The sequence below is a fragment of the Cygnus atratus genome, chromosome 3 (genome assembly GCF_013377495.2).
Source record: "Cygnus atratus isolate AKBS03 ecotype Queensland, Australia chromosome 3, CAtr_DNAZoo_HiC_assembly, whole genome shotgun sequence".
NCBI classification, from domain to species: domain Eukaryota; kingdom Metazoa; phylum Chordata; class Aves; order Anseriformes; family Anatidae; genus Cygnus; species Cygnus atratus.
Genome location: NC_066364.1, coordinates 25,886,540 through 25,908,070, shown reverse-complemented (window position 1 = coordinate 25,908,070; position 21,531 = coordinate 25,886,540). Strand labels below are relative to the sequence as shown.

The following is a 21,531-nucleotide window of genomic DNA, read 5'->3' as shown; positions in this document are numbered from 1 at the left end:
ATGACTGTATACAAAAAAGTGGGTATGTATAAGAAAGACTGTTACAAAAGCCTCTGAAAAGAAATTATTTTAAAAACGAGTCAGTTCCCCCCACTCATTGCCCTCTGCTGGTTGAAGTATTGCATTCAACACAAGCATTTACAGTTTCTTCCAGTGCAAGGATAAACAGAGCTGTGAGGCTTTGCTGCAAGTTATTTGAGCAGGGTAGAATGGTATAAATGACAGAAAGTTACTTCAATATATTCCATGTAGACCAGATGTCTTTCTGAGTCTACTGCCTACTGCTTAGAACAAGCTTGTTCAGTAGTCCTGGATATCAGCTTCATTGACACACCAGTGATCTAGCAGATCAGTGACAAAAGCTCTCTAGCTGGTGTTCAAAAACTATTTTGCGGGAGTGCAAAGCAGTCTGACTATGCCACTTACTACATTAGAACTAGTTAAGTATCATAACAAAATAATTTTGCATACTCTCCACTCTCACCCCTTTCAACATGCATTTTCATTTGAGGCAGCTCTATAAAGAAGTAGAGGCATGCAGATCACGTGTAAACTCTCCAGAAACATGCTCAAGGGAGGAAGCTCCCTGGACTGCAAAATGCCGTCTGCCTACCCAAAGGGAAAAGGCAGACAGCAGCAGGTTTCTTCTCACCCTGGAGAAGAGAAGCAATGATGCAAAAAATTAGTAGAGGTTCTCAACTAGAAGTACTCTGAAATCATGAAACAGGAGATAAGCTCTTCAGACCTCAGCAGATCTATGAACTAGTAAAAAGAGTTCTGAGCAAAATCAGATATTTTGTGCAACCTCTGATGAACATGAGTGAAGAAGAAAGTGGGAGAAATTGTATTAGCACGGGCAGCGAAGATAGGATCACCAGTTCAAGAAAAAATGTGTGTATAAGCTTCCCAAACTGTGAGAACTCTGTACTGGAACCAAAGTACCTGCCAAATCTTTATGACTATGTTCTGTATTACAGATTTTATTTTTAAAACTCTCATGATTCCAGTTAATAACTTCTGCAAACAAAAACATGCAGGCCAGTTTTCACAAAGAACAGCTATTTATAGTGGTTATGATGTAATCAGACTGTTCTAATTCCTTCATCATACTGAAATTTCCCACCACCGATGCTTCCGTTTCCTTCCACCAGAATCAAAAGAAGTTTAATGAAAACTGTTGCTATTCTTACCTCTGCCACATAGTGTCAGTGAAAGCTTGGAAACTAGCTTGAGTTGTCAGGCTGACAGTGTTTGGGAAAACTTGTAGAGGCTTTTCTCAGAGAAGAGAGATCTGCTATAATGAAGTTCGCCCACCTTCCTAATACCAAACAAACAAACAAACAAACAAAAAACCAAACCAAACCAAACCAAAAAAGCTCACGAGACTAAAAAGAACAAATTCAAATCCGAGTTAAAGTTTAAGATACTATTTGAAGTCCATCAAGAAAACTTCATATATCTCATTATAGTCCTGAAGAAAACAACCCTCTCAAATACAACAGTACAGTGAGGGTTTTAGATTGGTATTTTTCATGTACAAATCTAATCCCTGTTGGTTTAGTGTCCTGGGGCATTTTAATTAGAGGGTGTAATGCCATCTATTCAATTAGCATAGCTCATTGTACCTAAAGATGAATATGAAAACAATACAAAGGCTCCAGCTGGTATAAAATGCAGCTGCTTGCCTCCTGGAAGATTTACGTTGTCTTGAGCATATTAAACATTGTGCTGGAGTCCTTCTGTTGGTGAACAGTTGGTTCAGCTGTCAATTTGTTTCCTACGTCAGCCCTAAATTATTTCCCTAACACTCCAGAAATCTTGCCAACCTCTCATTTAATGGGTCATCTTCAAACTGGACTTCTTGGCCAAAGTAAAAATATAATTTCCATAACAAGCAATACATAACATTTCCTTACATAAATTAATTACTCTCTGTCTTATCTCATTTTTTGGTAATAAATCCTAAATGAGTACAAAGTATTATATTTTTTCCTCCATTATACTATGCTTCAATACCTTTATTTTGCTTTAGAAATTCATCACCAAAATTGTATGACTAAAATACGACCACACAATTTATATGGAAGTAATGCTGTGGATAAAAGCACTACTCATCAGCATCTTCAGATGCACAAAGCAGGAAGCTTCTAAAGAACGTTTTTCCTTCACAATGTTTTACAGTGATAAAAAAAGGTGTTTAATAGATTTGAGTTACGCATTATTTCCCATCCACTCACCCTCAAATGTAAAAAAATTAAATAATAAAAAAAAAATGTTTCCAGCTGGAAAAGACTTGGTCCTTTATATGGCAATCTCCCCCTTGTTCTTTTTTTGTGTGATGACATTGCCTACTGTGAATAAAAGCCTCAGTGGTGGGGAGTCTATCAACAATCATGCTGAAAGGAAGTCTGAATAGATAAAATACCAAATGGCATTCTGCTAGATCCCCTGTTGAAACACTGAAGCAATGCATACTGTTAGATAGAAAAATGCTGTCACTGAAATTATTTTGTTCTATTCCTGATTAAGAATTCTGCTTTAACATAGCAGTCTAAAAATTAGATGTTTAAGCCTGGGCTTATTTTATTTTTTTTAGGAAGGCTTTCTATGAGTTTTCAATAACTTTATTGATGATCTTGATTAAGGGACAATAAACACTTCAACTAAATTGTAGAGGATATTTAATTGGGGGTTTTTGAAACCATCAGTGAGAACAAAAGATCTAAAACAGAGAGATCTCTTCCGTGAATAAAAAGATGATATCTGCTTCCTAGGCTGTCCATCTGAGCTCTACCACTCTACCCACTACTGAGCTCTAAACTCAAACATTACTTCATTTTTTATATCATTACTCTCAACTTAAAAGAGAAACTAACAGAAGATCAAGTTTACATTGAAAAAGCAATAGAAAGACTGACACAAAGAACAGACACTTTTAACACAATGTTTATTGCAATGAAAATATTGAAAAAATCCTACATCTGGTAATAATGCCCACTAGATAAGAACTGTCCTTGAATATATGATGTAACAGCTGAAAAGATTTGGATTATGTTCTAGGCTGCATATACAAAGGAATTACATAGCTTGCAAGTGAAGTGCCACCTCCTCCTCACAAGACACACTAAACACATGTCAACAAAAATCATGGAAACATGACAAAAGGAATGGGAGGTTAGGTCATGTTCCCTGTGTATAACACATAGACACATCTGCATAGTGCAGGTTCCATTACTTTTTTCATGTAAGACTCTAGAAGAAACACTGAAACTGTAAGAAATATAGCTGAATAACAGTGAATAAATGAAATCTTAAAACATTTTTTTTTTCTATCATCAGCCTGAAGTGTACTAAGGAACTGTCTCCCACAGAAGACAATGAGAGTCTACATAAAGAAAACATATATATATATAACATCTAGTTTGCTTGCAGCCATATAATTTCTGAGGAGCTTTATAGCTACCAAGTGTTATCTTATATTATGGTGCTAGAAAAGAACATAGAAAAGAACTTGCTGGAAGCTTATCTCTACAAAGTACAATTGGGAGTAATAGCACAATCATCTAATTGGCACACGATTCATTTTCTAACTCAGTCACATTACATAAACTTAGGCAATTAACAACCTAATGGGAATGGGAGTTATTACTAGAAGACCAGCTACACTAAACAGTCTGCCAAAAATGCCAGTTTTGGTCAGTTCTGGATGAAGTGAAAGATATCATCACACATTTTCCTGAGCTTTCTATACTGATTAAGACAGACTGAGCAGTTTTAAATTATCCCACTACACACACACAGTTGCATATACTTATTTGTCTATCCGTAGTAACAATAAAAAACCTACAAAATCGTTATGCACATTTCATGTTAGAGATGGAAGGACCCTTAATGTAGCTGTCACGCTGCTCATGACACTACAATAAAAAGATTTCACACTTCATTGTGACTCAAATTTAAACCTGCGTGACTCATTAAAATCAAGGTGAGCTTCATAGCTGAAATGCTGGGCAAATCTGAAACCATATGCTTCAAAATGCATGTCAGCATAAAATGGAATTGCATTAGGAAAAAACCATCCTTTTCCATGTCCATTTCTAATGAAGATGGATGAGTGCCTTTGCTTTAGACTATATGAAAAAAATAAGCTCTGATATGGCACAGCTGTGTAAGCAGAGAGCAGGCTGCTGAGTAAAGACTTCTGAGCTGATATACCTCTTCTTGGGGTCTCTTCTTTGCTTGGGAGCCGCATTCAAGTCCAAGCTCTCACATTTAGCTCGGGCAAGACAAATGTTCTAAGTGTGCATGTGCTTGTGTCTGGCCATGTGTCTGTCCAATATTGATTGTGGCCCTGACTTGACTTCCTGGCTTAACCTCAGACCTGCTTCATCCCTATGAATTTGTCTGTTAACTGCTAGGCTGTGTCTGACCATCACCAGACCTGTCCAGCTCCGCTTGCATGGGCACTGTGGAACTGTGCTCATGCTGGTGAGGATACTGCTCTGCTGGTCTTGCTGCTGCCCTCAACTCCTGTCTCTCCTTCCACTGGGGACCAGCGTGTTCTAGCTCTTCTCTGACAAATTTCAGCTGGGAGATGTACTGTACTGAAAGCATAAATCAGAAGGTAGCTAATATCCTCCACCCCCCCCCCAAAAAAAAAAAAAAAAGGTTTTACCTGATATGCAGCACAGAAAGTAAGCAATAAACAATGCTTAAAAAAAAAAAAAAAGAAAGAAAAAGCAATATGGTGAGTTAAGGCAGAAAGTGACAACAGCTTTCATTATATTTGGTAATGCCCCAAAGGCACATCAGTCTGAAGAGTACTTCACTGACCTAAGGAAAAGGCATGTTAGTCCCTGTACAGCTCTGGGTAGACTGGACTTTACTGTTTTCGGTGGTCTTGCTGGACTTGGGCAGTGGCTGAAGAGACAGGATGAGTTATTTTCCTTCTACCATACATAGATGGTTCTTTCAAAACATCACTCATAATACAAAATCATATCAGTCCTTTCCAAACTACCTCGCTCAAGGCTGCACCTGTTTTGGGAGTAAATAGAAGAGCTGGTCTTCAGAACTATCATTCCAACAGCGTTGAGAATGTACAAAATTAAATCGGATAAGTTTTTTACAAGAGTTTCACTTGTTTATCAGGAGGGCATCTTGAAAGTAAGATGACACAAAAGCAAAAATAGCAACAGGAAAGTTTGCCATTTGCTTCCTAGACAATTTGTCAATGCATGTGAGTGTGCTTTCCCTCCCCTGTTTGTGCCTCCCCCACCCAGCCCTCTGCAGATGTTCTGGCATTGCAGGGGAATTCTGATTAGGTGGTGATAGTTTGTCCTTCTGTAGGAACTGCTGAATAGCTAGCACTTAAGTCACAGTTTATGATATGTCGGATAAGACATATTTCATCAGCAATGCTGTGGACAGCAGAAAGGAAGAAAACTGGATGGAAGATCAGTCCTAAATTTTCTGTTTCCAAGAAGTGTGTGGAGTTCCAAAAGTAAGTACAATAACGTTATGAAAAACAGCAATGAATTAAACAGGGCATGAGAGTCCATATGGTAAGGAATATGCTTGTTTTTCTTTCAGTACCTTATAATGGTTTTTGACCCTTGAGACTGGGCATTTTTCCACTTGTTCAGATTCCAGCCCTCCTCCTTTGTCACCAAATCAGTTTAAAGCAGGACTATTGTCTTTTGGAATGAGGTTGGAATACAAATAGCCAAACTGCTTATTCTTTCATTCTGACTGAAAAAACAAACAAACAAACAAACAAAAAAAACACGGGAGAAAAGGACAGTCCTTTGTATCCAAATATAAGGGCAGCTTCCAGACAGATGCAACTGTCTTTTAGCAGAACTCAAATGAAAGTCAACAAAATTTGTATTAACATTCAAGGCATTAGGTATCTCTTGCAGCTTGTCTTCCTTCTGGGCATTGCCCTTTTTCAGAGCTCGACTGCAGTATTCACAGGAGGCAGAGTTGCCTTTTGACATGAAGGATGCTAAAAGGAAAGAGAGTTGTCCGCCCTCTGGTCTCTGGTCAGAAAGCATATACAGTGGAAAAAGTTATGCTTCTGGATGTGACAGTCTATAAAGAAGAGGACATAATGACAATTCAGCTTCATCTTTCAATGCATTTCTACTGTTTGTGTATCTCACAAGGGTGTGCATGTCTTCTTCTTGCCAGTGATCTCCATGTTATGCAAATACCAAAGTATTGCAGCTGATACCCTAACACTTACATAAATTGAGCTCATATATTAACTATTTTAGGTAGATGAAATGTATAAACATCACATCACTTCCTGCATGGTATCTTTTCAAGAAAGGATTAAGCAACTCTTGTTAATATTCATCCAAGATATAAAGGTGACTTACATGTAGCTGGCGCTACAAACCTAAAGTACTTGATTCTGTGACCAAGGTGCTGGAGCGTGTCCAAAGATGAACAATGAAGCTGGTGAAGGGTCTAGAGCACAAGTTGTATGAAGAGCGGATGAGGGAGCTGCAGTTGTTGAGCCTGGAGAAAAGGAAGCTCAGGGGAGACCTTATCTACAGTTACCTTAAAGGAGAAGTGGGGATTGGTCTCTTCTCCCACACATCAAGTGATAAGACAAGAAGACCTTAAGTTGTGCAAGGAGAGGTTTAGGTTGGATATTAGGAAGAAATTCTTCACTGAAAGGGTTGAAATGTATTGGAACAGACTGCTCAGGGAAGTAGTTGAGTCACCATCCCTGTAGGTCTTCAAAAAACATGTAGATGTAGAGGTTAGTGACATGGTTTAATGGTGGATTTGGCAGTGCTAGGTTAAAGGTTGGACTAAAAGATCTAAGAGGTCTTTTCCAACCTAAATGATTCTATGATTCTATATTCAGTGCCAGATTCCCCAGATAATCTGGACAAAATAAAATGCAATAACTTAAAATACAGTTAAGTGAAATATGCCTCATCTAAGGCAATCAGAAGGATTTGTGTAGATTATGGCACCATTTAAGAGAATACATGATCTTCATGTGGATTTCAACTCTGTGTGTTTATTAGCCAGACACCAATATTAACCTGCAGATAATAATCCAATTCTACCAACACATGCATGCATGCATGCATAGACCTCAGTATTCACCAGATGATTTTTAAATGATGACATAGAAATATATGAGACATTACAGTTGGCTGTCGATCATCATTGACTAGAACTTTGGTGTTAGAATTATACCCAAAACTTTTGTTCTACACCCATAAAGAAAGAAGCCCTAAAAATCAAGCTATAGTAAGCAAAAATCAGATGAATGCTGTTGAGCTCTATGAATGAGACTGTGAACTCCTTAAAGAAAGGACCACAGATGGATGCTGTACAGACCTCAGCATAACATGGTGCTAACAGTCACAGAATCACAGAATGGGCAGGCTTGGAAGGGACCTCTGAAGATCATCCAGTCTAACCCCCCTGCTGAGCAGGATCACCTGGAGTATGTGGTGCAGGATGGCATCCAGGTGGGTTTTGAATATCTCCAGAGAAGGAGACTCCACACTCTCTGGGCAACCTGTTCCAGTGCTCTGTCACCCTCACAGCAAAGAAGTGCCCTCTCATATTGAGCCAGAACTTACTGTGTTTCAGTTTGTTCCTGTTGCCTCACATCCTGGCTCACCATAGAATAGATAGCAAATAATAGAATTATCCAGAGAAGACTAATTGTCTGTCAATTAGGCTTGGTTTCATTCTAAGCTGGAAAGAGAAACAAACATCACCAAGTTCTGTGAGTAAAGAAAGTCTCTGAGATCTCTTGCGGACATTCTTCATGGTCTCTAAACCATGGCATTCAGCATGAGCTTCAAGCTGGGCACTGGCAGGCTTTGTGTGCTCCTGCTCTCAGCTCCTGCTAGCTCTGCAGAGGGCTGCCAGAGTCCCAGCAGCTTGGCTGGTGGGACACCAGAAGGCTGCTTGCTCTGTGGTCAGTCTTTGACCCAATCAAGATCTTCCCTGTACTGTTTAATTTTCAGGACTGCATGTTTTCTGAGGGAAAACATTTCATTAGGAAAATTCTGACCCCCTTCAATAAATAACTTAAACAACAACCATCCCCATTCTAATGTGTTAACTGAGTGGAGCTGTTAATCCCTTATGGTCTTATCCTTATCCTAGGGTTTGACAGCTGCAACTGGTTAGTGTGGAATCATTGTGTCAGTAACTACAGGCCTCCATGCATCCTAAATGTATCTTTCCTTCTTTTATTATTCTTCATTTCTATTTCAAGCACTTTTTGAATAAAGAAAAAACAGATAATTAGTCCAAAGTCAAAGTACATACCCTTTTAAAAAGTTTTGCTCTAGCTTTGCAAAGTTGAAGGAGTTCAAATTCTCTGCAGTGGTAATGGAATGTTTTGGTCATGTGTGAAAAACAGAAAGTCCTTACCCTCAGTATCTATTCTGCCCTAGAGATAAATAGTGACTAAACGAAAGAGAAAATAGGACAAAATATACTGATGATATCATCCTGATTTCAGATTCTCTGAATGTTCATGTAACTACGTCTTAAAACCTTCTTAAGACCTGCTTCTCCTCAGTAGCTTGCAATGAAACCTCTGGTGAGCAGCTAGTGTGGGCACACGCGAGAATCGTTGCTATGAAGCACCTGAATACAATAATCAAACCTGCATTCAGATGCAGAGGCTTGCAAATATTTTCATTTTAGCTGGTTTGTGCAGTAGTTTTGATAGGGTATGTCAACTCTCCTAATTGAACTAAAAGCTAAATAGCAATGCAGACCTTGTTATACGCTACTATTAGCAGGACAATTCCTGCAGTGCAGCTCAGCTAAGAGCCCAGTAGATGTCAATCAAAGTTCAAGCTTTCTACCCTTGGCTGTTAATTAACTGTCAGAATGCTTTAATCTCATTTATTACTAATATCTGAGGGATGTGCTGTGCCCTCCACTTGCACAGATGTTATTATGGGAACACAATGAGTTGCCTCATTCCATGTGAATGCATAATTGAAAATAGAAAGAAATTAAGTTTTTTTGGGATGACATAGGGAAGGGAAAGGTATTTCATGGTTTCTTAAGTGCTAACTGAATAAGACATGGAAAAAGCAAAACTAGAGCATTGACTTCTCACGCTAGCCCAGCAGCACTGCTCAAACATAAGCAGAGGAACACACTGCATCATTAAGGGTGAAACTATAAAGCGCTGTTAGCCACTAAAACTCTCTTTAGAACAGCTTCTGCTTTGCTTTGAGAAGGTACAAGACTAAATTGAAGATTGACAATGAGTAAGGATTTTTACAGATTGACTATGAGCAGGAAAATTAACTTTCTGGGGATTTCAAAATGTACACTCTTACGTATCAGATTTTCACCGCCAGCCAAATAAACAAGGTTTCACAAAAAAAGTCTTTGGAAAGACCACATCAATCTCTCCCCTCAAAATCACTTGAGCCTGCAATCAGTACAGTGTGAGCTTTCCTGCATAAAGATGAGACAGTGTTCAGCTAACGAGCACCTGCACCTGCCGATCCCACAAACAACTTGCCCGTCAACAGGGGCAGCAGTTTGGGTGGGCGAGGTCTGTGCAATGCACAAAGGTAGTTTAAAAAAGCAAAAGGCTTGGACAGAAGCAGTTCAGTAAAAGGACAGGTAGGCAGACAGCTAAATGCTCCACCCCAAGATATGGTACAGACACGTCAGGGAGGAGCAGCTGCACATCAGCACTGATATCACCTCTGTCTGCGAGTGCAAAGCCAGGAAACCTTTTCTCCTGGTGGCTTCAGGGGAAAAAAATGTGTAAGCAGGGTGAGAGCTGCTCTAGCCGAAGGTTTGACCTTGAATCTTTAAAAGCGAGAGGACAGCCTGCTTACAAAACGGGCAGGGGTGAATAGGCAAACACAGACAGTTCTCCTTAAGCTGTCTTCGCTCAGGATCAGAAGAAAGGACACTTTTCTTCGTGGTTTAAAGCACAGGCTGTTTGGGAAGGCTACTACCTTTACCCTGAGAAGCTGGCTACCGAGTCACGGACTGAGCAAGTACACTCGGGCTTGTGGATAGCCCTCTCATAGCCTCTTTGGCTGAAGGCTCACTGGTTTCGCCAACGTGCGTACTCGGTATTTACCGGCAGCTAGCGTGCCATTCCAGACAAAAATAGCATCATCAGTCCGTCGAAAGAAAAATAAATAAGTAAAAAATCCTCGCAAAACGTTGCCTCTGGCTGCAGTCATATTTGCAACGCGTCTAGGGAAGCCTTGAGCGCTCGCCGATGGCAGCGCTGGTGTGCATAAATCCTGCAGAAAATCATGAATGGAAGCCCCGTATGGCGGGGCTGGGCGCTAGTGAGCCGCTCCGTTCATGAAAATGTCAGTGCTGTAAATACGGGACGCAAATGGCCGGGGCTCCGGAGGAGAGGCTGCTCCACGGCGGCGTGTGCGGAGGAGGGCGCTCCGGGGGGGCCAGGGGGCGAGGGGGGAGATGGGGAAAGGGGGCGATAAGGGGGGATAATGGGGAGAGGAGGAGATGAGGGCGAGATAGGGCGATGGAGAGATGGGGCGAGGGGGAAATGAGGAGACGGGGAGATGATGGGGCGAGAGGGAGGTGGGGAGACGGGGAAAGGGGGTGAGAGGGAGATGGGGAGATGATGGGGAGATGGGGCGAGGGGGAGATGAGGAGATAGGGCAAGGGGGCGAGGAGAGTTGGGCGCCCTCACGGCCGGGGCGAGGCCACCCCTGTCCCCCTCGCCCCTGTCCCCCTCGCCCCTGTTCCCCGATATCTCTGCCGGCCCGACAACGCGCCCGTTTTGGGGTTCCCAGCACGGCGGGGCGCCGGAGGGAGCAGCATCCCTCCGGGCGGGCGGAGAGGCGGGGCCGCTGCCCGCGGAGGGCAGGGCGGGCGGTTTCGGCACCTGTGCCCGATGGATGGGGACGGGAGCCCGGCCCGGCTGTCCCCGAGCCCCCGGTGTCCGGCAGCCCCTTCCCTCCCCGCAGCCCGGCTGCTGGGGATGCGGCGTGTCCAGCTGTGGGGAGAGGTGAAACCCAACCGCGGGTCAAAAAAAAAGAGGGGCTGGGAGGCAACTTCGGGGCGCCGCACTCACCCAGGACGTTCCCGACGAGCGCCACGATGAAGACGACGATGTAGCCGGCGATCAGCGCCCATTCGTACTCCTTGGGGTGCAGATACTCCTTCCAGAGGTAGCGCAGGAACTCCTCGTCGTCGTAATCGGCGGACGGGCTTAAAAAAGGCTCCCGCGTCTCGTTCAGCTCCGGGGAGGATGTCCAGTTCCTGCGCGGAGGGGAAGCATCCTCGGGCTGCGTCCCGGACATCCCTGGCGGTGGTCCGGGGGCTGGCTGAACCCTCTCAGCACTCCAGCGCTCTCTCCCGCCCCTCCATTGAGACTTGCGATCGCCGGTGCCGAGCTGGGTGTGGGGAGAAAATGACGCGGAAACTTCGGGAGCCAATGCGGGACCGGGCTGGGGCTCCGAGCCGGCCCCAGCCGCCCGGCAGCCTTCCCCCGACCCTTTTTCCCCTCCGCGAGCGCGGAGGATGCACGCCCTGCCCGGCCCGGGGTGGGGGACATCTGTCGGGGGGATCGATGGTTGAAGGACGGGGGTTCGACGGATGGCTCTTGTGGAGGAGGCAAAGGATGAAAGGAGTAATTAAAACTGAGCGGTCGATGTGTCTTCTGGGGGCCCCTTTGAAAAGTTCGGCTGTGTGTTATTGGTGTGCGGCTCTACCTTCAACGCACGGGCTTAATACAGAGCCAAATATTCATAAACACTGTGGTGCTTAGCTCTAGACAGTGCTGGCTAAAACAGGACAAACCTCAGTGGGAAAATCTATAAGCACAGTGAACAGACAAGCGAGTTGTTTCATCACGTTTTATGACCATGAAGGCTCACTGTAGGCTTGAGCCTAGTTTCAAACCTCCAGCCTGGGATCTCGCTGCCCCTTGGCTATTCTGGGTTGAGCTGAGCTGGCAGAAAGCAATTCAAGAGAGTCCAGAAGTGCTAGTTAAAACGCTTGATAGGACTCCCGGCTTCTAGTCATTGCTTCCTGAATTATTTTCATACTCTGCCTAATGTTCAGTTCCTGAGAGAGAAGGGACAGGGCTGGACTTGTCCTTCCCTGGCTGAAAAAAAAATCCCGTTTTTCAGGTAATCTTTTCACTTACTTGCTGAATAATTTAATGAGTTGGATATAAGCACCACTTCCACTGTGAAAGGGCACACCTCTCTCAGTTAAGCATAGGGTCTACACCGCCAGAGAGTGGAGGAACTATTATGTGACTCTACTTCCAACACATAACTTTAGCAGAGAGGCAGATACTCATGAACACTGTAGTGCTTAGCTTCCTGAATTGTTCTTCATAAGCACGGAGCATTCCCTCATGCCTTCAAAGTCCAATCCAGCATCCCCACCTAACCACCCAACCTGATGTTGCCTTTAGGCACCTGTTTTTATAGACCTGCTCTCTTTGTTTTAGTTTTGTTTCTGTAAAATAAAGAAACAAACAAACAAACAAATAAACAAAAAATTCCTATTCTACTGGGAAGTTGAGTAGACCTTTCAGGATAAAGACATCAAAAAGTGAGATATACTTGGATATACAGGTAAGATCAGCACCTTACATAAATTAGAAAGGTAGACTTCACAAACCTCATAAATAAAGATTAGATACTCCTCAACTAATGAAAACAACTAATTTCCTGTTAGTAAAAATACGAGTTTTGGGAAGTGATTTAAGCTTTCATGAGAACGTTGGAATACTGATGTACTTGGTACACAAAAAGAGATGCATTTAAGGGGCTTGTCATGGTCTTCAATAGTGTAGATGTAGAGCATGACCATTTGGTGATCAGTATCGGACAACCACAATCATTCTCCAGCTTGTTTCATATGTTAAAATGTTGATCCATAACTTCCATATCTGCTTCCAAGTTGCCATAAAGTCTGAAACAGGTAACGCCTTTTTGACATAGAATACTCCTTTCTTCCTCTCTCACCAGTAGTAAGGTAGTAAGGAATTGAATTAAAAAGACATAATATTAAGAAATGACATGGTTTTATGAAAAACAGATCTTAGAGCTCTTTTTTTTTTTTTTCCAACCAGATAATAAATGTGATTGATAAAGGCATAAATGATTGATCATGCAGATTGATAAAATGCATGAATTTGCTATTCCTAGAGTGCTGAAAGACATTTGCTTTTATTGGTACAGCACATTCTTATTAGGTAGACTGTATAGTAGAAAATCAATGTGACACACATTATAAAGATTAAAAATTGTCTAACTAACAGATCTCAGAATAAAATGGTAAAAAAAGAGTTGCCACTGAGCTCATGCCTTTCTACTGTCAGATCTTGGTTCTGTTGCACTCATCATTCAATGACCTCGAAGAAGCTGGCAGGTGATCCAAAAATCAGAGATAATCAGCTACACACAAACTCCCATCATGAATCTGTAGCCAGAGAGCTTCATGTGATAATTGCCAGTACAAATAAGTATACCTGTAAAAACACATTAAGTATAAGAAACTTGGCTGAGCTAAAATATGTATCATGCATAAAAATCTGCTATTCAGGAAATACTTTTCAAATGGAGTCATTTTAGCTGTGTATTTTAAAATCAAGATCAGATGCTTTCTTAAAAGATAAGTGCTATCTGAAATGGGAATTAATTCAGAAAAGTCATCTGACCTGTAGCATGCAAGAGGTCAAACTAGATGATTAGAGGAGTCCCTTCTGGCTTTCTAATTTGTGAAAGTGTGTTAGTAGAATAGATTCATTTGATTAATTTCACTGCTGACTTACGTTTTAATTATACAATTTATATCAAGACTAGTGCAAGAGTCTAAATCTGTTCCTTCCATATGCAAGTGAACAGTAAATGCTCAAAAGTAGGTAATTCTTATTTTATTAACCTTCTCCCCCCCTTTTTTTTATTTTTTATTTTTTTTTTTCAATTTAGAACCTGTTTAACACGTGGTTTTAGAAACTCTTACAAAGAATACACTGGCTACAAAACACTTAAAAGGAGCGTAAATTCAGGGTTATATCTATTAATATTTTTATCTCATGAGAGTACCATTTAGTACTTTATTTAGCTAAAGTGTTCACATACACTGATATCTTTCTAATTTGTAACTTTCTATCACTTATCCCAAAATACTGAAATGAAATTACAGCCATAAAAGATATGCCTTGTGGCTTTCAGTGCCACTTATTTTATGATATTAGACCATGTGAATATAAATCAAACACAAATTTATGCTTTATTGCATCTGATAGCTCAAAGGAACTGACATTCATAGGGAACAAACCAACCCTACTTCAGCATCCAAGTTTATTGCTTTGTCAAGCACATTTTCCCCCTCCATAATAATCGTTCTATTGCAGACTGGAATTAGATGATCTTTAAGGTCCCTTCCAACCCAAACCATTCAATGATTCAGACTCACATTTTTATTAATCAGACAAATAGACAGCAGTTTTTCATACGTTAGAGTCTAGCACTTTCATTTTAAAAACTATTTGATTCAGAGGATTAGTTCCATACATGTCTAATAGTATATTAAATTCAGAACCTTTTATCAAAGCAGAATGAATTATAAAGTTTTTGCAAACTTGGGTTAAGAGGCAGCTGAGCCTTAGGGTTTCTGTTCAGCCTTGGCTGAACATTTAACACATGCTTTCATTCTTGGGAAGCAAACCGCATAAACACGGCTTTTAAAGAGAAATAGATTGTTGTATTGGCAGTAGAGATGAATTGTTTGAATATGTCCTTCCTTCCCATTTTCCTTTCACTGCTTTGATTTAACAGCTTTTCTCTGCCCCCTTTCTATGTTATGAAATATGTCACATGATGGCTCAATAGAAAAACAGCATAACTGTTTATTTGCTTGAGCTATCCTGCTCAGTCCTTGTATCAGCTTTTGTCTGCGAAACCCCTCTGGTATCTTTCCTCCTATAATAGTATTTCAAGGTGGAACTGCTGCTTCCCTGGCAGCAGCACTAAGTAGTTTCTGAGGAGCACTTGGGCTATCATCAGCTAAATAGATTGTGAAGAAGGGAGGACGTTAAATGAGTAAGTAGAGAGAAGCTGAAAGCAAGAGAAAGACTGATCGAGAAGACCAGATTTGGATATCTCTGCAGCCATAAAATTTAGTGGGGTAATAAGGGTAATATCTATGAAGTGGTGAGGTGCAAAGAGCCACAAAAGAAAAATGAATACTACAATGTTTGTGAAAAGAATGGATTAATCAGCAAACCTTATAAATGAATATAATGATGCTCCATCACACAACACATCTGCAGCACCACATTTTCTTTAGCCCCCCTCTTGTCTTAGAATTAATTCACTAATAAGCTGTAGGCTAAAAGGGCAAAACTAGTTTTAACATGAGATATTATTCAAACCTTCTGCTGAATTTTTGGAACCACTGGTGATATAAGAAGTCTCCAGCAATTAACTTTCTTTAGCTAACCTCAGGCATTTTCTCTTTATTCTAAAGCAGAATAGGATCCTGTTTTAAGCAATACAACAGTGAGCAAAGGTACTGTTACCAATATATAATTAGACTATCAGCTAAACTCTATTGATTGATTAGCTCACTAACACCATTACAATGAGGCAAAGCCAGGGTGACTTGCTCTATTTCTAGTAACAATCAGATAAGAAAGTTCAGTAGTTGGTTAAATCACGCCATCATCATTATTAATATTCACCAATGTAGAACATTTGAAGTGAAAAGTCTTATTCTATTTTTCCAACTTGGTGCAATTCATATAAAAAAAAAAATCAGTGCAAACACATTATTCCTCCATGCTTTTCTTGAGCTTCTTTCATATTAACAGCTAAGTACTAAAAAAAGTTCACAAAAACATTTATTTTGATTAGGAAAATGAATGTGTTGCATCTGCAATATCCACTTCTCCATGAAGCCTACAAATATCTAAAAACAAACACATTTAATGATGAGGGCACAGATCCAACCTTGACAGAGCAAATTACAATACACCTTTCCTAAATAGGTCCCTGAACTGTATACAGAAGCTGGAAGAGGGATGACTATTTAACTTTTTTCATAAGACATGCCCAATTATAATTTCAGTCAGCAAGTTTAAATAAGCAAAAAAGAAAAAGCTCTTCTTCACTTCATGTTTATGTAAATACTGAAACTCATTGTAGAGGCCAAGGCAAAGTTGCTTCAAGTCCATCAGAAGCTGTTACATGAAGCAGTTTGGATGTAACACTACACTTGAGAGCTCTGAAGCCAAAGAAAATTTAACTCCAAATTTAAACTGTTTCTTAAAATTCATCTCCCTAACTTCTACTCCTATCCCACTTGAATATAGCACAGGCTCTTTAGTGTGATCTGAGAAAAGATGGACATGTTCATACTGAGTATTTTGAGGAATAAGAAAGTAGAGGCACAAAACTGTTTTGAGATAAAGATTTTGGTGATTTTAAAGGAAATAATAGCTTTTGAAATGAATCTACCATTTATTTATAAAATTACTTATAGTAAAGGTTTTAATGACAATTAGAACCCTGGATCTACCCTTCTACCCTTTACGAAATGCAGGAAGGGACAATATTCTTCAGAATGAAAATTTTAAGTAGACATTGTAGATTAACAGCAGGAACCAAACCAGTGACAAAGAAATTTTTAAGTGATGTATCACTTCCAGTCATATGAAGGCAAATTGACAGTAACTTGCATTATAGGCTATGACTTGTATTTTCTGTACTCAGGTTCAATGGCCTACTAGCCCACAGTGATATAACATCACACCAAAAGTACTATATAGTCCTTATGTTTTCATCAGACTGTTTCTTTTTTCCTTCAGAAAAACAGATCTTATTCCAGGAGGTCAAAGATCCCTCTAATCAGTGTTATATCTCTGACAATGGCCAGGTAACAGGTGTTTAAAGGAGAAAACAAGGGTAAGGCAAGTTTGCAACGATACTTTCCACCATTACTACTTCCCATCTTTGAGCAATCGACATGTTAGCAGATTCCTGAGGCAAACCATTAGCAGTCTGGTTAATAGGTCTTCACGTGTTTTTACTCTGATGATTTTGCTTAATTCTTTTCTGAAGCCATCTAAACCTCTGGCTTCTACAGTAGCTAGAAGCAATGCTTCCCACAGTTTTTTGCAGTGTTCTTTCTTTGCTACTTTTAAAACTATTGTTGGATAATTCTATTTGGGCTGTTCATATAAAAGAATATATTTCCCTTTCCACTTTTTTCCCTACCACTTGCAATATTCTTTTCCTCAGTAAAATCTTAAGGAGTTCTAATATGCTTAGTCACTCCTTGAATGGATCTCACTTTCAGCAATCATTTTATTTTTGTTACTCAACTTAGTATCACCAGAAAATTTTATTACCATCTATATTCATGTCCTTTCCAGAATGCTGCATGAAAATGGTGATAGGTACAGGTCCAGCGTAGGTCCATGGATCTAGTATCAAAATTCTACCGGCAACTTTTCCCATTTTCATAAATAGCTCTTTATTTCTACTGTTGACTTTTTTTTTTTTCCCAGTTTTGAGCATGTTATTAATCACAAAGGAACCAATCAGATGGTAATTTAACTTAATGAAGGTCATTTAAAAGATCCCCAAAGTAGATTTTTAAAAAAAAAACCACAAGTATACTTCATGAAATTCATGAATGATGACTTTTTAAGGGAAATGTAATTGATATGTAATGTATACTTTCCCTCTTCAAAAACCATGATGATTCTTTCCTATCATGTACATTCATGACTACTACTTCTGTAACATGAAACCGCAGAATATAGAAATAAGACTCACCAGTCCAGTGTTTCAGAATCCTTGGCAGTCCCTGTAAAAGTCTGGTTACATATTTGGTACCTTTGCTGGCTCCTATATTGTTTTCAACTAGACATTACTTATTATAGTTCCCAGGCTAAAAATTTAATGCTTGAATTCCTTTAGTACTCACTCTGATTGTCATCGGATCATAAGAAGTAAAAAAATCTTTTAGGACCATTTTTTTTTTCTAAGATGACAAATACTGGAATACTCATTCCTATATCATATTTACTTAGGAACTACTGTCTATGAGACAGGCTAGGTATGACCTGGCTTGTGTCTCTGGTTTTAACCTTTTTCCTTCCTTCCCCAGGGCATCACGATCATGTTGGTTGGTCATGTTGGGTCTGGAGTGATCTCCAGCTTCTGCTAGCCCCAAATTGTTCCAGTGAACTGTCTGAGCTAGTGTTGAATCCTGGGTCAGTGTCCCACATAATGTAGACATAACTTTTGCATCCTACTGAATATTCTCCTTCCTTTTGAATGCCTGTTCATTACTTCATTTAAAACATCTATTCCAGGTTATCTAGCTTATATTTTAGTTTTCCAGCCTTTGCACTATTTCATGCATGTGATCTTGTTCTTTTTCTTCTTCCTTTTTCATTTTATTTTATTCTTTTCATCTTTTTTTTTTTTTTTCATTTTTCTTTTCTTGGTGACCTGTTAAAATGAAAATACACATTTAGTCTTTATTTACTGTCACTTATTTGAATTTTGTTGACTTTTGCCATATGCTTCATTTTAATACAGTGTTCTGTAACTTCACTACCAGATGAATCATCTCAAACTGTGTACTTTTTAGCATATTGGTTTTCAGATCATTAGTTTAAACACTTCCCCATAATTATTTCTGTTTCAAGTCTCATCAATAGATTTCATTGGCTTTGGGTGGACTATCTCAATCATGTGTACATTCCATTATTATTATTATTATTATTATTATTATTATTATTATTATTATTGTTAATTTCACCAGTTCCTCATTGATTGACTGCTCTTCTTTAGGCCACTTCTCAGTCACACATTGACACTGCACTTTGCCTAGCCTTGTGTATGGTACTGAGAACATTTCTCAGTACATCTTTTCCCAAAGTTTGTATATCATCTGCTGCTAACATACTCTAATAGGACCTCTTGAGATATTCAATTATACAATAAGTCATCAGAAAACAAGACAGAAGTATTTGGGCATTAGAATAGTACACAAAGCATCAAAACCATGTGTATCCATATCTTTCTTCATTACTTGCTATTTTTCTTCCTAAGATGTGATTTTATATTCTGTTTAAGCACTTACACTTTTGTGCGGCATTTAGAACCTTTACTGCTGCCTAGTTTATTGCACAACTATTTTATATATTTTTTTCAACTTCATAAAATATTTCAGGTACATAACAAAACTTTTTTTCCTCCTGTTTTTAATGAAACACTGCATTAATAGTTTTCTTAATCATTCAACAAAATACTAACAAGAGTTTTAAGGGGCTATATACTAGATAGCATAGCAACATACTTCCTGCCTTCCTTCCTTCCTGCCTTCCTTCCTTCCTTCCTTCCTTCCTGCCTCCCTCCCTCCCTCCCTTCCTCCCTTCCCCCTCCCTTCCTCCCTCCCCTTCCCTCCCCTCCCCTCCCCTCCCCTCCCCTCCCCTCCCCTCCCCTCCCCTCCCCTCCCCTCCCCTCCCCTCCCCTCCCCTCCCCTTCCCTCCCCTCCCCTTCCCTTCCCTTCCCTTCCCTTCCCTTCCCTTCCCTTCCCTTCCCTTCCCTTCCCTTCCCTTCCCTTCCCTTCCCTTCCCTTCCCTTCCCTTCCCTTCCCTTCCCTTCCCTTCCCTTCCCTTCCCTTCCCTTCCCTTCCCTTCCCCACCCTGCACTTTCTTCTTTTCTCTTCTTTTCTTTTTTCTTTTATTTTCTTTTCATTGTTACTCTACCTATAAAATGCATATTTATGGATGAAATTGTTAATGAGAATTCTGAAACCGAACACCAAATCAGTGTAGAGCTTGGTTTATCAGGTTCTAGGATGATGCTGGGCCAAAAAGAAAAAGGAACACAACAAAAACCCCAAAAAGAAACAAAAACCAAAAAAACCCTCAACCCTTCTTCTGTTATAGAATCATCAAAACTAGAGCCTTTTGTGGTCTTCTCCAGCTCCCCAAGTATTGAATATCTCATTCTGTATTCATCTGTTACTGTTGGTTACATGTTTCACCAAGTCTTACCTTGCCTGGCTGTGCATCAAAGAATACTGTCATTATTATTCATTATCCAATTTCCTATCAGACAGCTTCTGGCTCAGATATTTATTATGCTAAATACTGTAAATGAAGAAGTTACTCTGCAAAAAGAAGAAAGCATAATATAATATAAAAAGAGAAAAAAAAAAACACAAAAACTATACCAGGTTGACGAAAAGATGTGCAAATGTTAAAAAGCCTAAATACAGATTAATCTTGTATTGCAGAATTTAGCCCAGCTTGAATATCAGATGAGTCTTTTAGTGAATTAAACCCATATTTTTCTATTAGTCAAGTCACCTTGCATTTTATGAGTCAAATCTAGGTTCAGTTCTCATGCCTGAATACCAAAACTTATGATTAGTGACAGATTTTTCTCTCTCCCCTTTACCACTTGACAGCTTTTGAGCCTCAGATAATTATATTTCTCTCTATTATTAAAATCTTTTTGTGTCTATGATTTAAAGGAAATATATGTATGTACTTTGCAGAATGAGCCTATTAGAGAGAGGAGGAGGAGGATGTCATTTAAGGACTGTCTCTACTACCTGCAAAGGAAATTGCGAAAGGATCAGTCCTGTGACCTGGCTTATGCAAATTTACCCACCTACTGTGCAGTGCCCCAGTGGGGCTGGCAGAAACCTGAGTGGGCTCTACCACGTGCAAATACAGAGATGACTGCTGATTTGGACCAAGGGACTGGAAACCCTTCAGCATCGGAACCTTGCCTTTTCCTGTATTTATAAGTAAGCTGCAAGCTGTCAGAGTAATATATGTAGAAAAAATTATTATCATATCTCACATCATTGTTATATTTTTGGGCACCAGTACTGAAGAGGACAAACGTATTCTTCTGTGAAGTTGAAAGTGAGATGCAGCACTTAGCATGCATTGAGTGATCAGCACAAAACTGGAGATCATATCCAGGTCTGTACAATCCTTCCAGTGATTTTCAAAGACAAATAATCCATTTTAATTTTAATTTTTTTTTTTTTAGGATCTTTGGCTACCGGCTAGAAAACGCTTTCACTCCATGGTAGTTTTAATTCTTTCCTCTTCTAAACAAAACACAGAGTAGGGTTTTCAAAATTGAAGATATATATAGTCTTATAAAAATGACCTCTAGATTGCTTTCTTATATTGGGAACTGAAACAATACACTATCAATAAACGTTGGTTGTGTATAATTGTCCTTTCAATTATTTTTGCATTTAGGACCTGTAAGCATTTCATTTAAGATAATGAAAGGACCAATTAGACATTGTATTAACTTCTTGTATGCATAATTTTACTCATGCTCACAGGCAACCTTTCTTCTAATCTGTGTAGTAAACATAGTTTTTATAGATTTTTGCTTGGTATCTAAATGTACAATGACACATATAGGGCCCTGAAGAACACATTGCAAGCATACCTGTTTCCAAAAGCTTGTCATGTTTAGGTATTTCTCTCTAGTTGCTTTTAAA

The 21,531-nt window shown here is 39.8% G+C and overlaps 1 protein-coding gene across 1 annotated transcript in view; it reads right to left on the bottom strand.

Moving 5' to 3' along the window:
• The window catches only part of HCRTR2 (hypocretin receptor 2), a 36,306-nt gene extending 24,994 nt beyond the window's left edge, over window positions 1-11,312 (bottom strand). The window contains exon 1 of the mRNA XM_035543059.1: window positions 11,084-11,312. Coding sequence (XP_035398952.1) covers window positions 11,084-11,312 — 229 coding nt within the window. The remainder of the gene's footprint in view (window positions 1-11,083) is intronic.
• Between the last annotated feature and the right edge of the window lie 10,219 nt (window positions 11,313-21,531).